This window comes from Colletes gigas, unplaced genomic scaffold (assembly GCF_013123115.1).
Source record: "Colletes gigas isolate AHSC1104 unplaced genomic scaffold, ASM1312311v1 Colletes_gigas_Sc00009, whole genome shotgun sequence".
Taxonomy (NCBI): domain Eukaryota; kingdom Metazoa; phylum Arthropoda; class Insecta; order Hymenoptera; family Colletidae; genus Colletes; species Colletes gigas.
Window position 1 is genome coordinate 5,409,169 of NW_025106638.1, and position 23,683 is coordinate 5,432,851.

General features: G+C 38.2%; 1 protein-coding gene across 6 annotated transcripts; it reads left to right on the forward strand.

Moving 5' to 3' along the window:
• Positions 1–23,683, forward strand: LOC122397269 (ankyrin repeat domain-containing protein 12). 6 transcript variants are annotated; one of them, XM_043396346.1, is made up of 8 exons: positions 1–614; positions 2,080–2,265; positions 11,841–12,104; positions 19,331–19,464; positions 19,880–20,386; positions 20,616–21,485; positions 22,032–22,487; positions 22,978–23,683. In XM_043396346.1, the coding sequence occupies exons 1-8, from the start codon at positions 491–493 to the stop codon at positions 23,155–23,157; spliced, it is 2,721 nt and encodes a 906-aa protein (XP_043252281.1). In that variant the 5' UTR covers positions 1–490; the 3' UTR covers positions 23,158–23,683. The 6 variants fall into 6 exon arrangements, with proteins under 6 accessions (XP_043252281.1, XP_043252280.1, XP_043252285.1 ...); XM_043396345.1 differs by having other exon boundaries at positions 12–614; positions 20,616–21,674; XM_043396351.1 differs by lacking the exons at positions 1–614; positions 2,080–2,265 and adding exons at positions 11,209–11,230; positions 11,322–11,406 and having other exon boundaries at positions 20,616–21,674.

Consider the following 23,683-nt stretch of genomic DNA (forward strand, 5'->3'; position numbering starts at 1 on the left):
AAGTAGCATTAGTCACAAGAGTGTGTTATTAATTACGATGTTTTGAATATTCGCGCGACGCACGCTACCGACAGAGATACCAACTGTAAACACAACACAAACGTTGCGTCATATTGCGCACTGTGTCCGGAGTCGTGTGTCGCGAATCTCGTTTTCGAAAGAGCACGCACACACATGCCGCGTCGTGAAATCAAATCATCAACCCGGGAAACGAGAGCGCATAAATCGCGAACGGGAATTCTCAGTGTTCGTCAGATGCAATCGGTTTCGGCGCGTGTAGTTCCGTGCGTATCGCGTGACTGTCGTTTCACGTATCTGTGCGCGCTCGGTAGGTCAAAATGGCGTGAACCGACCGTGCGATTTTAGGTTATCTTCGCTCGTGGCAAATCACGGCAGATCCAGGAATAAAACGTGCGTCCGTGCGCGAGTGATATTCTTTCCTCCGAGTGAACACTGTGATACTCCACGTGCGTTTTTAGGCCCAAGTTACATGAGTTATGAGGACGGAATGCCCGCAGGCGGTAACAGTCGTTTCCGCGGTTACCCAGCGCGGATGTCCGAGCGACAACAGCTCGCACTCCTTCTCCAAATGACCTCTCAGGAAATAGTATCAGGTGAGACAGACAAGAACTCGGTCGTGACCGAACACACGCACAATTACGGTACCTCGGTGCAAAAAACACGTAATCGATCATCAAACGATACTCCCATTCGTATTTTCCTACGCGTGCATTTTTCTATCGACGTAGTGGTTCCAACATATTCGAATCGGTTATTTATTCCATATTCGCACAGATTTACATAGCTGACAATAAAATTCACTACGACGTGACATTGCGTGCTACCTATCGTACACTAGGTTAGTCCGAGAAATATACCGAACGTGATCCCTAAATTGATCCAGTGTCGTGCATTTTATTTATTTATTGATACACGAACAAGCGACACTCGCAAATTAACGCGACTTTTCTGCCTCGATCAGCCGCATTAGTTTCCCGCTGTATGTATTTGTTTTATCGAAACAAGCTGCAACGCGAAATCTAGAGCTAGTTACTTCGTGCGAGCGAGTGTTTGCCCGCCTGTATTTCACCCTCAGGCCTACCAACCACGCGACTGCCCGATCGTCGACGTTCCCGCGATGCCGCGTTGAATGGCGCATGCCGACTTGACAACAAAAGGAAGGGGCAATGTTAATATAAGTAATTGACGCGTGTTCGAGTTCCCGCCACGGGAGAATTATCCTGACAGCGGGACCGATTGCTGGTAACTCGTTGCAATTGCAATTTGCATCAGGAGGCGTACATACCACGGCGTGTTCCCGTAGTGTTACTTATCAATAGCATTGCTTTGTATTTCATATTCACACGTGGGCATACATAACACTACATAACTACCTACTTAACAATTCAAAATACATACGCACATTTTATTAAAAGGTGCCTTTCGACCAATGAAAAAATTTCATATAAAAACGTTTGCATGTAAGTACATGCTACTCGAAATAGGCCATGTAATTATTTATCACATTTAGTTACGATGATACGAAAAATTATTTCATGTACAATTTGTATAATCTCAGAGGGTGAATATGTTACAAGAAACATTTTCTTTACAGTGCTTTTTTTTATTTAATTTAGTTTCAAGGATATTTTCTACATTATTATAATGATTGAATGCAAAAATACACACGCATTTGTATGTAAAATAATATCGGTAACCTTAGCCCCTCTCCCAGGAAGTATTGGTTAACAAATTGTTTGATGACATATTTCAGCTTTACATATTATACCTCTCAGAATTGTATTACCTATGCAATATTTTTCTTGTATCGTTACAATAAAAAACTATAATTAAGTAGATTGTTTTAAGTGGAAAATCCTGTATATCGAAGTTCTATTATGTACTTCTGCGTACTGTCCAAGTAAACAGTTACATTACGAAGATATTCTAATCAGATTGCAACTTAGCAGACTTCCCTCGTACATTTTCACATTCTAACGATGACGTATTTATTTATGGCAATAAATCGAAAACTTCCCTCGCGAATAAGTTATGAAAATGCATTTTGTACGTCTTCAGGTGGCAATCGAACAGAAAACACAAGCACCGCGTCAAAGCCTTCGACGTTGCAACGAGGATCGAAGGGTCGCTGGACAAGCAAAAATGGCGAATCGGCGGTCCAAGCGCCTATTAATCGCAAAGAAGATTTTCGCGTGCGGCAGATGCTCGTGAATGGATACGAACTGAATACTAAAGAAGCGAATGGTAAGTTATTTCACTATTTTTAAATTTCTTTCTTTACATTTTTTACGTGCGATACAGTAGTGCCCACATAAGTGACCGTAGTTTTGCCCACTTAAGTGATCATGGTTATCCCCACCAATTATTAGAAGCGTAGCGGCTTCGAACATCGAGCGTGTCGAGCGCAACTAGACACCGGTCGTTATCAATACATTGTATACAGTAGTGCCCACATAAGTGACTGAATTTTTGCCCACTTAAGTGACCACGGTTATCCCCACCAATTATTAGAAGCCAAGCGGCTTCGAACGTCAAGCGCAACTAGATACCGGTCGTTATCGATACATTGTATACAGTAGTGCCCACATAAATGACCGAATTTTTGCCCACTTAAATGACCACGGTTATCCTCATCAATTCTTGGGAAAAATTTTAATGGTAGATTCTAGATGCCCAAATAAGACGAAAATCAAGAATGCCAATTTGTTGAATGAGGCTTTGTTAAAAAGTTATTAACGTTTAAATTTTCACCTGTAGATTTCCAACCTGCATACAGCTGCGTGCGGGCGATAGAGGTTCTCACTCAGCATGAGAAACTCTACTTAGTGACGTATCGACCGCCTCACAGTTTTCTGAGTGAGAACCACTATCACGCGTGCGCAGCTGTTCGCAGATTGTCGTTCTACAGGCGGAACTTTAAACGTTAATAACTTTTTAACGAAACCTAGATCAACAAATTGGTATTTTTTATTTTCGTCTTATTTTGGCCTCTAGAATCTTCCATTACCATGCCCACATAAGTGACCGTGACCAGTCTCGAATGTGGGCATACTGCATATGGTTTCGGGTGCCATATTATTCTCTTTCCTTATCTCCGTTGAATTCTGAAAACTAACCATGCCCACATAAGTGACCGCTGCCGTTCCCGACTGTGGTCACTTATGTGGGCACTACTGTAGTTGTATTGAATTTTTTGGTGACATGGTCGCCTGAAATAGAGTGAAAAAGTCTTCGTACACGAGTATGAAATTTATTTAACATAATTTTATTAGTATTTGCGTGACGTTCTTTCGTAATGCAATCACACGTGATTAAAGTGCAATTCTTAATCTTCAAAACGACACAGAAGTAAATAAACGCAAATCTTTTTCCTTTAAGTAAGTAGGGCATAATTATTCTATAATCTTTCATTTGATAAATTTTGTGATACGTTTCATGAATAATATCGTTATAAGATTGGCGGTTGTTTATGTTTTCACTTCACTTTCGCTTTCTAAATACGTGTCCGTTTTCAACGTGAATGTAATTACAAATTTTCTTTCAACCGAAAGACAGCATTCCATGGGGTCGGTCACCTCTGGTTCTTGTATATAGCGGAGATACTCATCGATAAATGAAAGCGACGGTGCACGACCTTCCTAAACGCAGGAAGTCAGCGGGTCCCGGGTTCATTCATATACAATCCACCTCCGTTCCTCGGTTACCCTTTCTCCGGCCCGTTTCGTCCCATTACTCTTCAAGGTCGAAGAAACAAATCAAACTTATAGTATCTTTTTTTTTTTTGTCAGTCGGTCTTGAACTATTAAAAAACATACACACCAACGTGCAACATACATACATATTTAAAAAACAATTATCTTATTAATCAAAACGCGGTCCAGAGGTGTACAAATTGTATTTTTTATATTAAAAAAAAAGAAAAGTTTTTGGCATTTTTGTCGATTTAATATTTAAAAAGTAAAAAGTACAATAACACATATATATAATATATTTATATTTAACTGCCCAAATTTAAAATACGAACATAGAATCGTAAAGCAAACAAATTTTTTCCCCCCAAATTTTCATAATTGCAAAGCTCCCTTCGAGAGATATGCAAAAGTTCGATTTTTATGATTGCATTTCTCTCGGACGTCATTCGAGACAAAATGACCGTCCACGTTGAGATTTGTCCTCACTTTCCCTTTTAGTCGGGTCTTATTTTGTTGCGTAAGCGGACAACGAATATCTCCACTAAGATTTATGTTATTTCGCGTGCACAATGGAGCCCGTACGAAGGTTGAATTTAAATTCTATGATCGGCACGTCGAAAATACGAAGTCCCGCGAGACGAACGGAAACCGTAGTACATACACGCGGAGACAATGTCGCCGCAAGATGGCTAATAGGGTATTCACCAGCACCCTAGTCACAGGTGCGCGACATCCTTGTTGTTCAGGGGCTGCGGAGGGATGAAACATCCACCGTTGGGGGTACGGGAGGGGCGGCAGACAACTCTCGTACAGATCAATACTCGAGACAGGGCCGCACTGCTCTATATAATTTTTCAGTTCGGTCTTAAAGCGTACGATTTTCGTTCGCGATACTTGAAATATGACCATGGTGTTTCATATAATATTAAATGAAATACATCTACTAACGTAAATATTCCGATTATCGACGTATATTTTAGAAATCAGTTTAATAGCAAAAAGCTTGGTATTATTTTTTAACACAATTATGGCAATATAATAAAAGTAATATATCTTCATTACATATAGGTGCATGTCAAAAATACAAAGTAAAGGAGTACAGTAAAGTATTAGACAAAATGATATATTGCAAATGGAATGATTACCTTAGTGTAAAAAGTGAAATTTAATAATAGGCTGGTATTAAATCTAATTCAAATGGTTAACATAAAAAAGCTGTTTTAACACTCATGTCCATAACCAAGTATCAGCATATTTTTCATATTTCATTGAGAAAGTTTAACGTATTTGTGATGTCACAAAATTGCTTTTGATTCCAATTCTTTAAATAATTTCACACTGATTTACATTTTCAAAATAAAAATTTATGGAGAAACTGCCAAATGCAAGAACTTATAATGTAATATTTACACTGCCATCTTTAGTCAAAATATCTAAAACTAATTGCATTTGATCCCCATTATTTAAATAATTTCACACTGATTTACGTTTTGAAAATACAAAATTTATGGAGAAACTACCAAATGCAAGAACTTATAATGTATTTACACTTTAGCTAAAATATCCTATCTTGTTTCGTTTTGGGCATTCTTTATATGTTTTAAATAGAACTTTTTACCAAATTAATAGATACAGTGACTGAAGAATATACTAATCTATAATTTAAGCATAAACATAACGAACTTAACCTAAGAATAATTACTAGAGATTATTATCATCATTTTCATTAATAGATACTTTTAACGACTCTCAAAGGCATTGACTGAAACGATATACTCTAACGATAAGGTTTGACTCTTATCTCTAGAGTGTAATGCGATAGATATGTTTTGTGTACATTTCCAGTAGTTATGAAATTTGCACGAAGCCACCGCGTTACATTCTGGCGATCTTGAATCCATATTCCTTATCGTTTCTCTCGTCAGCAATGATTTCCCTTTTTCTCAGACTGTACGGGTTAATTTAACACCTTGACTGCTGCTATGATACTAGAAAAATAAATTTTTAAGTTAAGTCGTCGAAGGAAATAAATTTGGATAGAATTTGTGAATTTTAATAAGGTTACACAGATAGGTAATGAAACAAATTTTAGGTTAGGTTGTGACAGGACCCATTATAATACTAGGAAAATTAATTCTCAAGTTAAGAAGTCAAGGAAAATAACTTTGGTTGGAATTTGTGAATCTTGACAAGGTTACGAAGATAAGTAATGAAAGAAATTTTAGGTTAGGTTGTGACAGGACCCATTATGATACTACAAAAAGTAATTCTCAAGGTAAAACGTCGAGGGAAATAAATTTCAATGGAATTTGTGAATTTTAACAAGGTTACGAAGATAAGTACTGAAACAAATTGTAGGTTAGATTGTGACAGGATCCATTATGATACTAGAAAAATTAATTCTCAAGTTAAGACGCCGAAGGAAATTTTGGATGGAATTTGTGAATTTTAACAAGGTTACGAAGATAAGTACTGAAACAAATTTTAGGTTAGGTTATGAAAGGACCCATTATGATACTAGAAAAATTCATTTTCAAGTTAAGTCGTCGAGGGAAATAAATTTGAATGGAATTTGTGAATTTTAACAAGGTTACGAGGATAAGTACTGAAACAAATTTTAGGTTAGGTTGTGACAGGACCCATTATAATACTAGGAAAATTAATTCTCAAGTTAAGAAGTCAAGGAAAATAACTTTGGTTGGAATTTGTGAATCTTGACAAGGTTACGAAGATAAGTAATGAAAGAAATTTTAGGTTAGGTTGTGGCAGGATCCATTATGATACTAGAAAAATTAATTCTCAAGTTAAGACGCCGAAGGAAATTTTGGATGGAATTTGTGAATTTTAACAAGGTTACGAAGATAAGTACTGAAACAAATTTTAGGTTAGGTTATGACAGGACCCATTATGATACTAGAAAAATTCATTTTCAAGTTAAGTCGTCGAGGGAAATATATTTGAATGGAATTCGTGAATTTTAACAAGGTTACGAAAATAAATATTGGAACAAATTTTAGGTTAGGTAGTGGCAGGATTTACCCATTATTTTCAAGTTAAAGCGTCGAAGGAAATAAATTTCGATAGAATTTGTGAATTTTAACAAGGTTACGAAGATAAGTACTGAAACAAATTGTAGGTTATGTAGTATCAAAATTTGCCCATTATGACACTAGAAGAATTAATTCTCAAGTTAAGTCATCGAGGGAAATAAATTTGGATGGAATTTGTAAATTTTAACAGGGTTACAAAGTACTGAAACAAATTTTAGGTTAGGTTGTGACAGGACCCATTATTATACTACAAAAATTAATTCTCAAGTTAAGGTGTCGAAGGAAATAACTTTTGATGGAATTTGTAAATTTTAACAAGGCTACGAAGATAAATACTGAAACAAATTTTAGGTTATGTAGCTTACAATGGTATAAAATCAAAATTTGAATCTTGCAAGATATCATACAGTTTTCATCTGACAGTGAACTTGTTAAAATGGTTCCCTGTACTTAGCGGCGTATTATACCAGAGACAATGCAGACAATTTAGGAGTATTTGTTGAAAACGATACCCACGACAAATTCGATGTTTCTACGGAGAATTTCCAACTCAGGTTTAAAGCGGAAGGTCCGGTACTGCCGTGCCAGACATTCTTGAGGAAGTGGTCTTTAATGCCTATGGGCGTTGAATGCTCGGAACATATAACATTACATGCACACGCTGTCAGTAGTCGTTCATATTTGTCGAAATGGAGATAACATTCTATGATTCCGTTCGCGTACATGAATATTCAATCGTTTCGCTAAGTAAATTACATTTTTGCGTGCAGGATACTGTTAAAAAGCATTGTTCCGTTATCAAAATTATAATTACCCGATACATAAAGCTCGTACAGAGGCGTAAGATATTGCAAGTAATTTGAATATAAACCAACGCGAATTTGTTTTTCATCGAATCTTTCGATTTCACACATTTCGTACCATTTTTAATTTTATATATCTATCCATAGCTCCGTCGACGAATTTACGATAATGATTTTTTAAATTTCCTTTCCTTCTCGTGGTATGTAAATTTTCTGAAATGAATCGATTAATGTTTCGAACTTAAATTTCCAGCACAACGTAATTTAAAGCGAATGAAGTTTTTATCGAATTGCTGAGAGGAGGCGATATTGGGCGGCGCCCGTGTGCTTAAAGCCGATAGACCAGTCGAGAAACGACGAAGCTTGTTGTTTATCGTAACGTCAATTCCGAACTATTCTCACTGCTGACTGCACATTTAAAAAAGAAAAAAAAAAGAAAAAAGAAAAGCTACCCTGTTCCGTCCTGCTATATTTTCTCCCGAAAAATATTCCTTTCCTTAAAATCGTCGGTTCGTTCGAAACTTTGATCTTTAATATCAACGTTTCGTTTCTCACTTTCACCCGCAAAATGTATTTTTTCACTTTGAAAACGATCGATTCCAAAGCACCATAATTCGATCGTGTTTTTGATAATTAAACATCATGTTGTTACGCGATAGGCACTAATTTGGCATTAGACAACACGTTGTTTTGCAATTTCCTTTTTTAATCATTATATGCCGTGACTGTCGGCTATTTTAGTTTGTACCAGTCACAACGTATAATCGAAATTTTATTTTAAATTCGTTAAAGTAAAATTTAGTATTTAATTTACGTAAGCATGCCTCCATACTATTATACTATACTTATACTATATAAATAAAGTAATATCGAAATATTCAAAATTGGCCGATTAGAGGTTAATTCCCTTTGTTCTACGTATAGTTGTAATTTGAGGTTAACAAAACAGTAAAATAATAAGAAAATGTCGATAAAGTATATTTCTCAAGTATTGAATATTCAGAATCTGTTGGAACTGTACACGCACTGTACTGATGTCTTACGTAATCGAAATTGTCAACGCGTTCAAGTTTATCGACGGGAATGTATTGGCTAAAAATTTGAAACGCAGACCTTGAACATGTTTTCGCTTGAATATTAGTCGTTCAAGTATTTCATTTAAAAAAAAAAAAAAAAAAAAAAATAAGAGTAGTGAATTTCTTTAATTCGAATCGATTATAATTAATAACATTTTATCGATTTAACAATTGTTCTCTGGAATCTTAAAACACTATGTTCCATCTTTGACTGCAAATGGCCAGCTTTGTTCCAATGGCAGAGAGATATCGATCAGAAAGAAAACCGACGAATGTTGCAACTTCTCGACAAGGACCGTGCACGAGTTCACATGACAAATCTACATGATGGTCTTTTGCTATTGTATATATCGTGTTTGAGCTTCGTTTAGCCGAGAGCTTTACCTTATTTTTTTTCTTTTTTGCCGCGTCCAGGTTGTACAAATGGAAATTCGTAGAAACGTGTACTCTGCCCGTAATTATTTTTCAAATAATGAAATGTCTCTTCTCTGGAAATGTGTAACGATCTCGGTGTTATGGCTCGTACGGTTCTGATGGTTTTCAGTTACTTCTTTCTTTTATTAAAGTACATTCATTACCGTAACGACTGTTTGTAGTTACCAAGGAAAATTAGTTCTATTCATATTGCTTTAAAACTACGCAAATGTAGATAATGAGTGTTGCATAATTTGACAAACCACGGGGACAGAAAATAAAAGATACAATCTAATTCTTAACAAAAATAAATATACTGCAATTATTTTATTTTGCCTGTGTTAATAATTTTATAACTCGTACAATTTTTTAAAAATGTATCCTTGACAAAACGTGTATTGATAAATTAAATGATTGCGTAATGATGAACAATGCATTGATGCTCACAGAGTGATAAGAACGAGAAAGGGAAAGGATGGAGGGGGTGGGAGTCGATATTGTGAAAATGCCATTGTTAAGAAATTTGAGGCTTTCCTTTGCATGGCGTGTTTTACAAGCAAACATCTCGAGATACTTGGAATCGGTAATCAGTAGAAAAAAAGCAGCGTTCGCAACAATCGCTTTACTCTATCTCCTTTAAAGTAAACGTTGCTTTTCGTGTGTGTAAATGCCTAGAGAGCATGTCTCGACCCTTTCGGATTCGCCAGTAAGCCACACGTCGACGGAACACATCAGCCTTCTCCCCATAGCAGTTTAGCTCGACATTCTACTGAATTGCGTTTTCACTTTTCCAGGTCCTTTGCGCTTTCTTTGTTCCCCGTTTCCCATCCTCTCCTATATCTTTTTCCCTCGCATCCCTCTCTCTTTTCGTTATTATTCGAACATAATCGCGGTAAAGATTACTATTCTCGTCCCAAGCACTTATATTTTTTCACGTCGTTCTCCTATTTTTAGAAGACCAATGCTCCGCCATCTTGATTTATTGCACTGACTACAGTCTGGCCAATTTACAGAACCAATCAACGATCGACATGTTTCATCGTCGTTACTTGTGCCTTATTCTAATAAATAAGTTATGTATCGTGTTGTCAAACAGTTGAACCGTATCGATTATTACGGTTCGTTGGTCAAACTTTAAGTGAACAGGAAATAGGCCGTATCGCTATTTCTTGGCGCACGTCTTTGCATAAAGCTAATACGGTAATGAAAGCTTATTTTCTTTTGATTTATAAATACGAATATTACACTTCTTAAGAGTCAACAAAGGTACACTTCTAAACGTGAGTTATTTCACTCGGTTTCAAATGTCACAAATTTTCATTTTATTATCAAAAAAACGGAAGACTATTTCAATTCTGTAGAAACGTAGATTTAGTTGCATCGATAGGATCCTGAAGGCACTAGTTTACAGGTGTTCATAATACGCCATGAAAAAGAATCAAAATACAAATGTCATGTGTCTTTTTTTTTTTATTTTACCGATAAATGGTGTCATTTTCAAAAATGGTACCGTTGTACAGAAAATGACAAAGTTTATACGTTTCTCCGTGCTACATCAGTGAATGTCTGTACCCTTCTACAGCTTTGGTTGGCGCAGGGCGCTCAGACACGCTCGGAAAGTAAGCAATAATGCGACTGGTGTGCTCAGCGCAGAAGCGGCACGTGAGGAAATGCTGCCACGGACACATGCTCGCATACAGGATATAGATAGAACGTATATGCATTTTCTTATACACATGGCACAGTCAATCGCGTGGTTTCGTGCAGTGTGAACCTGCGCACACATTCGTGGTATCACGGACGCTTGCAAAGCGCAGGATCGACGACGCCGTTGGCGGGATCAGCTTGGCTCGGATTGGCGAGAAAGAGCGTTCTTGGCTCTCCGTTGGTGGGGCGACACGGGGAAAGGCGGAGCCAATCGTCGACATAGCGACGCAACATGGCCTCTAGTTCGCGAGGGGCCGTGTTCGCGTGCACGTCGAGCACGTACGCGTACGGACTTTCCCCCGGCGGACCGACAGATGTCGCCCTGACCATCTTTGAATCGTCAAGCTCGACGTGACAATTGGTCCTACAAGGAAAAAAGAAAACCAAGAAGAAACCTGTTTTATTACAAAAAAAAAAAAAAGATAAAAAGTGATCGAATATCAATACGGTCAAAAGCAATCGTGAGAGTAAGTTGAAACGAAAAATTCAGTGCACACGATATATCGAGTTTTAGATGATAACCAAGAGCGATGATAACCAATTCGTCACATTTTGAAGCATCGAGACTCTCCTTGGATATTGTGAAATCCTTCTACTTGCCGAAGAAGCCAGCTCCTGCCAACTGATTATCACTTTGCAACGTGTATGTGTTCTTATATGACTGTATCAAGAAGGAATAACTTAAATTTATTAAACATATACAAAACTGTGAAAATGATAGTCAAATATCGCAAAATATCTCAGGCTGAAGTGCGTACGAAGTGCAACACTTTATCCGTGATTGTAACACTGTGCAAAGCTTTTATGTTGTAGTGTTCATATTGTATTTGTAAACCTATAAAGACATTTAATTGAATGAAAATATTGAAACGATACGACAGAGATGTTAGTTTACTTGAAATATTAAACGAGTAAAGTCATAATATTAGAAAATACTGTGTACATTGTATTGAAATTTTTACCTTGTGCCACTGTTCCACTGTTTTGTACTTCAACGCGAGACATTCGAAACCGTTTCACGACAATTGCGAGAGCTCGCCTATAAGTTTTTATTTTCTGTTTTATTTGTGAGTACAGATATTACAGGTGCGAGTTCACCTGATGACAGTACAACCGTTGCTCCCAATAACCCATGCTCTCCGGCTGAAACAAGCGCAGCAGCGCCGTCCAACGAGCAACAGGAACAGGAGCAACAACGGCAGCAGCAGCAGCTTTACCAACATCACCATTCTCAGTTTCAACAGCAACGTACAACCGGAAGTGCGTCAACCGCTGCACCACACGTTGCTGAGGATAGTGGAGCCCCCTGTGAGATGCGGAGGACACCACCGCAAAATAAAGGTGAGTTCATGCGTCAGGCTGTCAGGCTGTCAGGCATGAAATTTTCTTATCCAAAGCAAAAAAACACTACATCAGTGTTTTCAAAACTAGTAGGTGCAAAAGAAAATTTTTAACGTAGAAAAATGTGATTGTCTTAAAAATCTCTCAATAGATTTTATGTATTATTAGTACATTGTTTAAAACATTCTATCGAACGTAAGTATTGTTTTCTTTATTAAATGTAATATTTTAACAGGATCTACATTTCTTATTTACTCACGTATAATTTTATTTGTTCTCTGATCATTTTTTTATTTTTAATAAATGTCTAAAATGTACAAAGTAGATTTACAAATAAGGTTAGGTTTAATTGTAGCGTGAAGATGTAATTTTATGTGTACGATGTATATAAAATTAATATTTTTTGAACAACATTTTAATTTCTACTAATGAAAATCTTTGTATAAGCGTAAACAAAATAAAATCTTAATTTTTCTCAATTTGAATTACTAGTAGTTTTATACGAGATGAATTTGTTTGGTCAAACTAATTGCAATAAATTTATTCCATTTTTCTAATTTTGAAACCAAGTAAAATTAATTGAGTAATAATTGTCGATGTACTTACGTGTGTTGCATCTTTTTACCGACGCGTTGCAGTTGCATTTACCGGTATAGCAGTTCCTGAAACAATGGTTACATTTGATGAGCGTAACAATCGCATTGGAACATGATTGAACATAAAAAAAGTAATTTATTTGTTTCATATTTACAATACACATAATACAAGATATTGATATTCTATAATACACAATTAAAATTTATTTTATGTTGATAGAATCTTATTAAATAGGTAACGCCAAAGAAACGAAGGACAGGAAAAATGACAAGAAAATCCTTTGAGATTTTTTTTATTTTTGAATTTGTTTTTACAGCAAATCTGAAATGCATAATAAATACATATGTTTTAATACGAAGGAATAAATATATATGAATATTATAAATATAATTTTGTTTGCGCATTGAATACTGATACGTGTACACCAGAGAAGTTTAAAAAACAATAACGAAAAAGATGGAAAGCAAGCTACCGGTTCAACGTCCTTAATTTGTTTATTTTTCCAATAATATTATTTTATTTGTCACTATTCATCGTAAAATATAATTTCGCAAATTTTTGTTTCGTCTTTAAAACTAGAAATTATTTTATCGTTATTTGTACATTGAAAAATAAATTAATACTCGTAGTGTAAATGATAAGTGAGCGAACCCGTGGTACTAGGATTATTTGCAAAAAGGAAATATCGTATGGAGATGTTATAAAATTTCTTTAGCGAATTTTAACGACGTTGTTTACACAAAGTTTCTAATATCAGGCACATGATACGCAGCAGAGAGTCAGTAAAGAAAGTGTTTATTTATGCTACGTGGATGTATTGCGAATATACACTCGTAGTCGGTGTGGAGGCGCGCGCACGTGGTCCATTCGTATGCAGGGCGAATACGCGCGAGCGTGCAATCACCACCGATCGGTAATAATAGCGACCGATGCAGAAACAGCACTTAATTAGACGTGACATTCCCGAGTAGTGACGCGTCGGTATCGTGCGCGCGGTGCAGTGTGCCGCGCCTGGTAGAAGTTGATGGAGACGGAGACGCGGCGACACAGTCGCGAGCCGGTTCCTTTCTCTCTTAGCTCTCAGTGCTTCGCTATCGCGCGTGTGTGGGTGCGTTACGAGCGGCAGTGGTGTACACACGCTGCTGCCGCGGCTACTGAACCTCTCGACTGTCGTCGCGTTGCTTGCTCGTCATTGTCCTTCCTGTTCTTTCGCTGTGATACATCGGGGACCCTTTATCGGTACGCTACTACGTATCGTCGGTACCTCGCGTCGCGTGAACAGGTATGCGTTCGAGGCCGCGTTGCTCTTCGCTCGGGATCCCCGTCGCTGCTATTGGATGACCCAAAAGTACCGTTACTGGCAAGTATATACCGTCCGACCACGTGGCTCGGCGCGTGTTTCGACTTTCCTTAACTTTTAACGTGCGCGTCGGTGTCGTTCTCGCGTCGACTCGTTCGCTTCGATCAGCCTAGCTCGAAGAACCGCGTCGTCGAAACGGGAGTGCCGAACCTTGGAACACGTCTTCTGGTCTTCGCTGTCGAAGGAGAAGGACAAAGGTAGACGGTTCTCGATGGTGAGAGAGAAAGGAGCCTGGCGGCGGGGGGAGAAAAAGAGGGAGTAAGCACCGCGGTGCGAGGGAGAAAGAACACGCTGACTGGCAAGTACATTGGACACGTTTGCGCTCGCGGGCTGCGTCCATCGACACCACTAGGGTGATCGCACCGCCGAAAGGGTTCTATGTTGCAGTCGCTGCAACGGCGCACCATTTTCTAACAAACTTATTCAATCATTTCTGTGTTTTCGTTAAAAAATGAACGCAGAATGTTGAGATGCGTCGATTAACGTTACGAATCGAATACGAATACCGAGACAGTGATGTACCCGTGTCATTAATATTATATCATCGTTATCGATGGACGATAAGAAAGGAAAAAACGGTGCAAAAAAATCGTGATAATGTTACCTTTAGCGTGACTCATCGACGGTCAATTAAATTAAAACGAAGACTCGGGAGTGTTTAACGATGACAATCGAACGTGCACGTAGCAAAGTAAAAACCGGTTACGCACTATGTATCGCGTATTTCGCAGAACACGTTGGAAACACGATACACCGTGTCCCGCGTTTGCTTTCAATGTAGTGAAATCTTTTAAAAGTTTTAGCTCGAGAGCGATATGCTAATCTTTCGCAATATAAACCGACGGCCCGTAGGAGGAAACGGTGACACTTCACAAAGCGGTATCTGGCCTGACCTTGATTCTCGTAACGTATTTCGTCATTGTAGCGATCGATAACTAGATTTAAATCGGTACTTCGGTTAGCGGTTCGGCCATCGCGGCAACACGCTGTGTCAACTTCGCTCGCGCGTATACATATACATAATTTTTTATCTCGCAATACGGCGCATCATTAACGCGCAGCGTCTGGATTTTGCTCGTACACTCGACTTTATGAACGGATCAACGAACGATATCTAACGTTTACCGGTAAGGCGAAGCTCTGGCATCGGGTTTAACTTTAATACAATGATATTCGCGCGACATTCGTGCTTGTTGAAAGACGGTAGCGTCGTGTGTCGGTTTGTCATCGGTTGTACGATTATCTATATCGCGAGCCGTAGCAAGTTAATGAACTTTTCTCGCAAACAGTGATCCGATAAAACGTACGTTATCAGTCATAAAGAATACATATGCGATATCTTTTCTGGCTAGTCGAAGACCAATATTCGGAAAGGTCAGGAACTGGCCCCAAAAAAAAAGAAAGTAATCACGTCGATTAGTATTTCTTCAAAGAAATAAAAGTGCAATAACTCGTGTATTTTTCAGAGAATACACGTTCGAGCATCTTGTCGATTTTTAATGTTCCGATTCGTCGAGCGTATATATCGATATACCGATTATGGTCGACCGCCGCGTCGAGTTTCTTTTTATCCTTAAAATATTCGTTCGCGGATGGTTGTCCGTGCAACTTTCGCGAAACGCGTCGTGAAACATGGTTATCTTTGTACTGATTAATGACCGGGGAAGGGGGAGGCGGATAAATCGCTGTGTTCAATAGTTTTTAATATATTGGTTACCGAAGGTCAAAAGCAGAGAGATCTCTCGTGCAGGAAGTAGGAGGGCGAGCGTATGCTACGAAATAATATACGTTGTATTTCGCAGAAGCACGTACGCGTGTATATCAATGCACCGTAGTATTTGCGTATCATCATTTCGCGGTAAAAATGTTCCACAAATATGTACTCTCTTTCTAGAGACAGCATTATGCTGTGTGGTACCCGCGTTATGCACTAGCATAGGAAATATTTCGCCCGTTTTATTTTTAGTTGGTCAATTTTATCAGTCTTATTTGACAATTAAGAAAATTATTCAAAATGGTATTTTTATTTTGGAAATACATTTTTCTGTTATATCGATTACTTGTCAAATTATATAAAAGATTAATTATGCATATTTAAGTAAATCATTAATGATTTGTTATTACGTAAGAAGATTAAAAAAGGTACTGTTGCGACGCGAGCAGGACCTCGCAATTTAGCCTTTATGGCAGGGTTAGTTGGCGACAGTCAAGGCCCTCGGTCGAGCCGTTGGCCGGGCCTGCAAACGACCCTCAGCCTTTTGTTACTCAAGGGTAACCAAACGGAGTTTTCTAGACAGCTGAAATGCACGTGCGCGCACTTTCACTTGGCTAGCTTTCACTTAATTGTTACTAACATTCAAATTTACTAGAGAACTCCGTCCCAACCCCGGAAAGGGCTTCCTCACCAGAGCCTGCCCTTTCCGCCAGTACAGTCAAACCACATCCACACAGAACAACTACACCAATCATTTAGAAGCAACGACACTCCTACAACACGACACAGGTACTTTTTTAAAACTTTTGTTTCAAGAAAGTTGTTCAGAATGTTGACCTTGACAATATACTTCAAGGTCATCGAGATTTGTAAGGTCATTTCCATTCTGAATAATTACCATAATTATTTAATTTTTCTTCACGATTGTATTTTGCAATCGTTTCAAAGATCAGGTTGAGTCGGTTGCGTGGTAAACCTTTTGCATAAAAATGTATTCCTTGACGCTGTTGGTAATTATTTGTACTTTTGGTACATAAAGAAATTTTTTTTTTTAACAGATTTATCCAATTCAAATGTTCCGTGTTTGTTAAAAAATGTCGTTTCCGTATATGGGAAAATTCATTATTTTAGTGAATCGTTAATGTGTAGCGTTGTAACAGCGACGAACAACCGCAAATTCATTGACTAGCAGGGTTGATGTATTTTCGGATATACTATTCGTGAACGCCAGGTTTCATTGGCACAATTCCCTCTTCCTTGAAAGAGGGGAAGAACAGAAAGAGGAAGAGCCTACGATCAATGACCAACTGAAAGAGGTCTTAAAAGTGTATAGGGTAAAAGGCCCAATTACTGACACTTTAAGGATTGACTGCAACGTTGTTACGTAGTTTGTTTAGTTACCAACCAAAAATATACATTTTTATTGTTACTTATTATTATAAACAGTTCGAAGAAAAACAGGTAGTAACAATTTGAAAAGTGGAACGAAGAGGGAAATAATTTTTGCATGATTGTGTAGGGAAAAGATGTGCTGAAAATATTTCAATTTGGCAATCGGACACAAAGAATAGTTCTAAAAAAAAAACGTGTCAAAAGTTTTTTGTTTATCATTTTCACGGAATAAAAAAATGTAAAAGAAACGAAGAGTTTAGACATCAGGTTTTGCAGATACATTTCTCAAGAAATTGTAAAAAGAAATCAAAGATTTATAATAGAAGAAATAATACGGTAAAATACTTCCTAAAAAAAAAAACAATTTTGGGATAAGTGCCAAAAAGACTTGCTAATGTTATAAAGTAAAAGGAATATCCCGTTAAATATTAATTTTATCAATATAGTAATTTTTACAAAATTAGCGTAACGGAATAACTGTGTGACATGGCAAAAGTTTAAAGAATTGTTACAACTGGTTTTTATGTGATTGAAAACCACAATTTTTCGTATCTTTTTTTTTACAATTTTGTTACATCGAACTGTAAATTTGTGTATTTTCGAATAAAATAATTTCAAAAAGTTCTTCACTATCTCATTGTTCCATTCGTCTTTGTCGTATTCTCGACTGAACAATAATTTCAATAATTTTACGTCTTGACCGCTTCAAATTTCACGAAATACTGAACTGTGTTTTTAAGCATATAAACAAAATGTACTATAATTTCGTTCATGAAGCACAATGGTTTTTCTCTGCGATTCAGAAAATTACAAGACCACAAAACGCCATTTCTTTCCATCGATTTTATATTCGATCTATATTATTTGTTGTAGACATCAAACTGTATACAGTGACTGTCACTTAAAATCGTACACCTAGGGTTTCAGCCAATATTTTTGTCAATAAAACATGAAAATTGTACTAAATTATTGAAACTCGTATTGAGGCATATGGGAGATTCTAGAGGCCAAAATAAAACGAAAATCAAGAATACCAATTTGTTGATTGAGGCTTCGTTAAAAAGTTATTAACGTTTAAAGTTCCGCCTGTAGAACGGCAATCTGCGAACAGCTGCGTGCGCACGACAGTGGTTCCCACTCATAAAATTGTACCACTATCGCGCGCACGCAGCTGTACACAGGTTGCCTATCTAGAGGCGTAACTATAAACGTTAATAACTTTTTAACGAAGCCTCCAACAACAAATTAGTATTCTTGATTTTCGTCTTAATTTGGCCTCTAGAATCCCCTATTAAAATTTTTACCGGAGGTAACCGAACACACCCTGTATATTATTCTAAAACTGTATCTTATTTCCTCTGTAAAATTTTATTTAATTTACTGAGTACCACTGAAGGCCTTTTTTTATATTGTTGTTGTGTATCAAATAAAGAAATAATAGAAATAAGAAATTTAGTACAATTTTCATGTTTTATTGAGAAAAATATCGGCTGAACCACTAGGCGTACGATTTCAAGTGGCAGTCATTGCACGTACTGCTGAAAAATTAAAGATAAACATGGTTGCGTTGAAAATGTTGTCTCCGACAACATATTTCAAGGTCATTTAAATCGATACCGAGAACTCTGTTCCCTGTAATTACCAATAAAATTTGCCCAACATGCGTCTACCAAAGAATGCTCGAGGGATCGAGACACGATTCTTTCGGTCGATAAGCTCCACTTACCGTACGCGCCAGTGGCGCGCTGCACCGATGCGAATAAAGAGTTTAATGGCACGCCTTCCTGTAATGCGATCGTCCGGTAAAAGGCCACTAATGAATCGATCGCGGATCGGAACTCCCTATCTCCGCGCTCTCGGCCTTCTCGAGGAACTCGTTCTCCCGGGGACCCCGTGATTAACGGCCATACCCCCGATGACCGCAACCGTCGGTTCCCCCCTTGAAATCTTTACCGTCCTACCATCTTTCTCTCTCTACGATTCTGCCCCCCTCCCCTACTCTCTCTCCCTCCCTCCTCCCGCTACCCATCCCTCCATCTCTCTTCCCGACTCCTTCGACCGTCTTCCCTCTGTGCCAAAGGAGTAAGTACTGGTTTCGTGGAAACTCGTTCCCTGGCATTCCGTCGTTGTTCTTGCAATTAACCGGTGTTTTGTTCCCCACAGTCGATAGATCGGGAACCGGGCAGTCTGGAAGCTCGCCGAGGGTGACGCTTCGGCTCAACCAGGTGCGAGGGGCGAGGGATGAAAAGAAAGGAGGGGGCGCTACTAACTCCCGTCAGGGTGGCATGAACGCACAGGTACACGCGCGTTTACATGCATATTCGATACCGCGAACACCGAGGGGCACCGTCTCGATGAAAATCCGTTTAGAGAATTCTGAATCGCGATTCGCCCACGGCATATATCGAACACGTTAATCGAATATTAATCGATTCGCGACGACGCAACGGAAGCAATTAAGGAATCCACGATCGACATGCAAACGTATTATAGTCGGTAGATTTCTTTCGATAAACGCGTACAACGAGTAGAATTTTGTTAATCACTATTCATTTCTGAGAAAACGTGAAAGTAAATTGTTGCTGGTCTAGATTTCTTCGGTACGACGTTTTTAAATTCACGATCGTACGTATGTATTTCTTTCTGGTAAAAAAGATGAAAGAAAAATTGTGCGTCGAAAAGTCTGTTTCTAATGTAAACAAATGTTTTTAGAATCAAAGTCAAATGGAAACTTCGTCTAAGGCGTCGTCAAACGTCTCAGCGGTGACCGCGAATGCCGCCTCGGGCTCGAGTACTTCTGGGAACACATCATCGTCCGCCGCCGACAGTGGCGACGTCTATGAGTTCAAAAGTTCGAAGGAGCCGACACCGGTAAGAGGTTCGAGTTCCTCGCCGAACCCAAATCTTGAAAAAGATAAAGATGGCAGCAAGTCTTCTGGCGGTCAAGGTGGCCCAAGCGGTGGTAACAATACGTCCGCCGCCGGTAGTTCGACATCTTCTGGCGAAATAACAACGACGTCGGTCGCCACCGACGATGCACCCACAATTTCGGCTTCACCTTCGTCTAAACGTGCCTTCGAGAGCGATAATACCGACGAGCAGGATGAAGAAAATCGTCGGAAAAAACGGAAGGATTCGGAGCCTACGAAAGAGAATTCCAAAGGTGCAACAACCGGAAGGCAAAGTACCGGCAGGAATGCTGCTAATACGGGAGAAAAAGTAATTATTGCTCGTTATAGTTGTTATACGTTTCACGAAACAATTAAGTGGATCTAATAAAACCACACGACTGCGAGAGGGCCATATTGACAAGAATATAATATATGAACCTTCTCCTTTTTTGAGGTTGTTAAAAATATGTCTGGTTTAAGGTTACGATGAATTTGTATAATTAACGACTACATCGAACAATTAAAATCATTTTTAACAGCCTTATTTATCGTTACAGTGTGCGAAATCGGGTAAACAAGGATCTGGCACGGCCTCTGGTAAAAATAATCAAAATACAACTTCAAGCAATGCCGATAGGAAAAGTCCAAGCACTTCTTCGATGGCAAGCAGTCCGAAACCTTCGAATCCCTCTGGTTCAGCGACTAGTACCAAAACAACAACACCAGCACCTCCTGAATCCGATGGCGAAGATGATCGATCAAAAGGTTCGGATTCTAATTCAGCTCCTAAAGTGCCACCTTTGAAAATAGTTATTCCACAAAGTACTACATCGGAGCAAGAACAAGGTAATAGAAATGGGAAAAGCACGTCGAACAGAAGTCATCAGCTACCCTACGTAGTGGCAAGTTCGAACAGCAATGATTCAACGGATAAGGATCAAAGTCAGTCTGCCAGTGGTACGACGAGCCCTACAGAAAGTGGAAATAGTACTAAAAGCGAGGACAAGAAAGATTTCAGCGGTGCTTTACACGGAGAAGAGAGATCGACGCATCATCAAAGAGTACTCAGAAGCTCGCATAGATCTGGTAATGGCGGTAATGGCTCAGCAACGTTGAAGGAAACATCTGCCTCTGCTGGTAACGGAAACTATTCGAACTCGTCTCCGCTACCAGCAGCTGCCTCGACGGATCGTTCGAATAACTCGTCGCCGCAACAACGGCATCATTCGCCTACGCCTGAAACGACTGGTTCCGAATCTAATAAAACTAGTTCGACGGAAGCTGCGAGTAACAGCACCACTTCGAAGACGAATGTTATTGTGGAAAAATCGGAAAAAAATACCGAAGCCAGTGGCAAAAGCCAGAAAGATAACGGCACAGAGAATTCAGAAAGCGCCTCTGCAAGTACCTCATCAACTACGTCAAACGTAGGTACCCCAGCACCACCTGTCGAGCTGCATCCCAGGAAAAGAAAAATGAAACCTAATAAAGAAGCACAAGCTGCTACGGCTGCTTCTAACGAAGCATCTGAAGCAACTAATACGGGTCCAGAAGTACATCCACACGATCAACCCATCACTAATTGTTATCAATTATTCCTCAATATTAGAAAACAGGTTAACTTTTATTATTACACTGTTCAACAAGACCTTTTTGCTGGTTTCTAATAATCATTAGGCAGTCTTTGTGTTTCTCGTCTCGAGCATGAATCTGACACCCGGAATTGCTCCGATATCCTCAGGTTTTTAAAAACATGAATGTGTCTCAGTTTTTGTGTGTTTTCAGCTTAAAATCATGCATTTTTACAAAAATTCATGTTTTTTAAAAAACTAATGGTTATAGAACAATTCCGTTATTGGATTATCACCAAGTAGATATCGCAAAATAAAGTTAATGTCGAATAGTGTTATTAAAATATTTTGAATAGCTTCATATAGCAATGCAGAATGGTAATATTGTCTTTGTCGTTTTAGATTGAACGAAGAAGAAAGGGCCTTTTTCCAGTTCAACCAAAGCCACCTCAGGGATTCAAGGACTATTTAATGAATCGTTGTACATACGTTTTAGCCGGAAATGCGAATAAAGAACCGAACGTTAATCCACCGGTTGGATTGCAAGGCGCTATGAAGGATTTGTACGTTGAACAAGAAAAGGAGAGATACCGTCTCAGAATGCAGCACGTTGTTGAAAAAGAGAAATTAGTTTTATCGGTGGAACAGGAAATTCTTAGAGTACACGGTAGAGCTGCTAGGGCTCTTGCTAATCAAGCCTTACCTTTTTCTGTATGTACCATATTAAAGGACGAAGAAGTTTATAATGTTATTACTCCGGAACAAGAAGAAAAAGACAGAAATGCGAGGAGTCGATACAACGGCAGATTGTTTCTGAGTTGGTTGCAAGATGTCGATGACAAATGGGAAAAGATCAAGGTAAATATAATAGCGACTGATATACATATTGCATACCTGAATCGCTGCATCGACATTCGTAAGTTCCATACAATGTCCCTAATTAATTCAGGTTAGATTAAGATATGTTACGTAAAAACCAACTGATAAATATCATTCCCATATCAGTTTAAAACTGCGTAATACAGTGTTCCCGCGTTAAATGTGTAAAACAAGGTTTTTTGTGTTTTGAGAGTCCATATGTGACAATACTAAGGAAAAGGCAAAACATTTTTATTTTACACAAAAATTTTTTTTAATATATCCGTGATATTTCTCTGATTATAATAAGACCAAACAGGACATGATTCTAAGGGTGATTATTTTAGTAACGGGGATAAAATTTTCACATTTAACGTAATGTGCTTTCACACATTTATAATGGGAATACTGTATATTGATAGGTATTATCATCGTTGAAATTGAATTTCTTCGAAGGAACGAATTATCACAATAAATGGTATTATTTTAGGAAGCAATGTTGCTCAGACATCATAATGAGGCTGAATCGTTGCATGCTGTGCAGAGAATGGATTGGGAATGGAAACTGAAGGAAGTTGGACTATGTGAATTTAAAGCAACACCTCAGATAGAAGACATTCATGTTCCAATGGTACATGTTTCGGACGACTTTGACTTGCTCCCAGCTTAGTGTACAGTGATTATACAGTTGACTTGGTAACTCTTTTGCTCATACCTTTGAAATTATTTCGAAGGTGTGTTCACTATAATCTGTGATCTCTCTAACAACGTATCCGCCAATCTTTTACGATTACTCGATTATTTTGTATCAGTTCTGAAAATACTATCACACCTGGAAGAGATTGTTTAGGAAACAATTTGACTTCCTAATTGGATTACTTTATCGTGTTTATACTATTTTTGGCTCTTCAAAATTGTTCATAGCCTAATTTATTCCCAAATTGTGTATTTGAAATAATGAAGAAGTAAAGTTACAAATGTTGACTAGAGATTTGTAATACTTCTTACAAAGATAATAATTAGGAGTACAAATCTCATCCGTGTTAATAATTTGATACTGTATTTTGCAGTACTCAATGTCTATATGATAATGTATTGTATATATTTTGTACCTAGACCCTTGTAATAGACTTTTAGACAATGTATAAAAATTTTAGATTAAGAAGTTATGTAATAAATGAAACTGCTTCAAACTT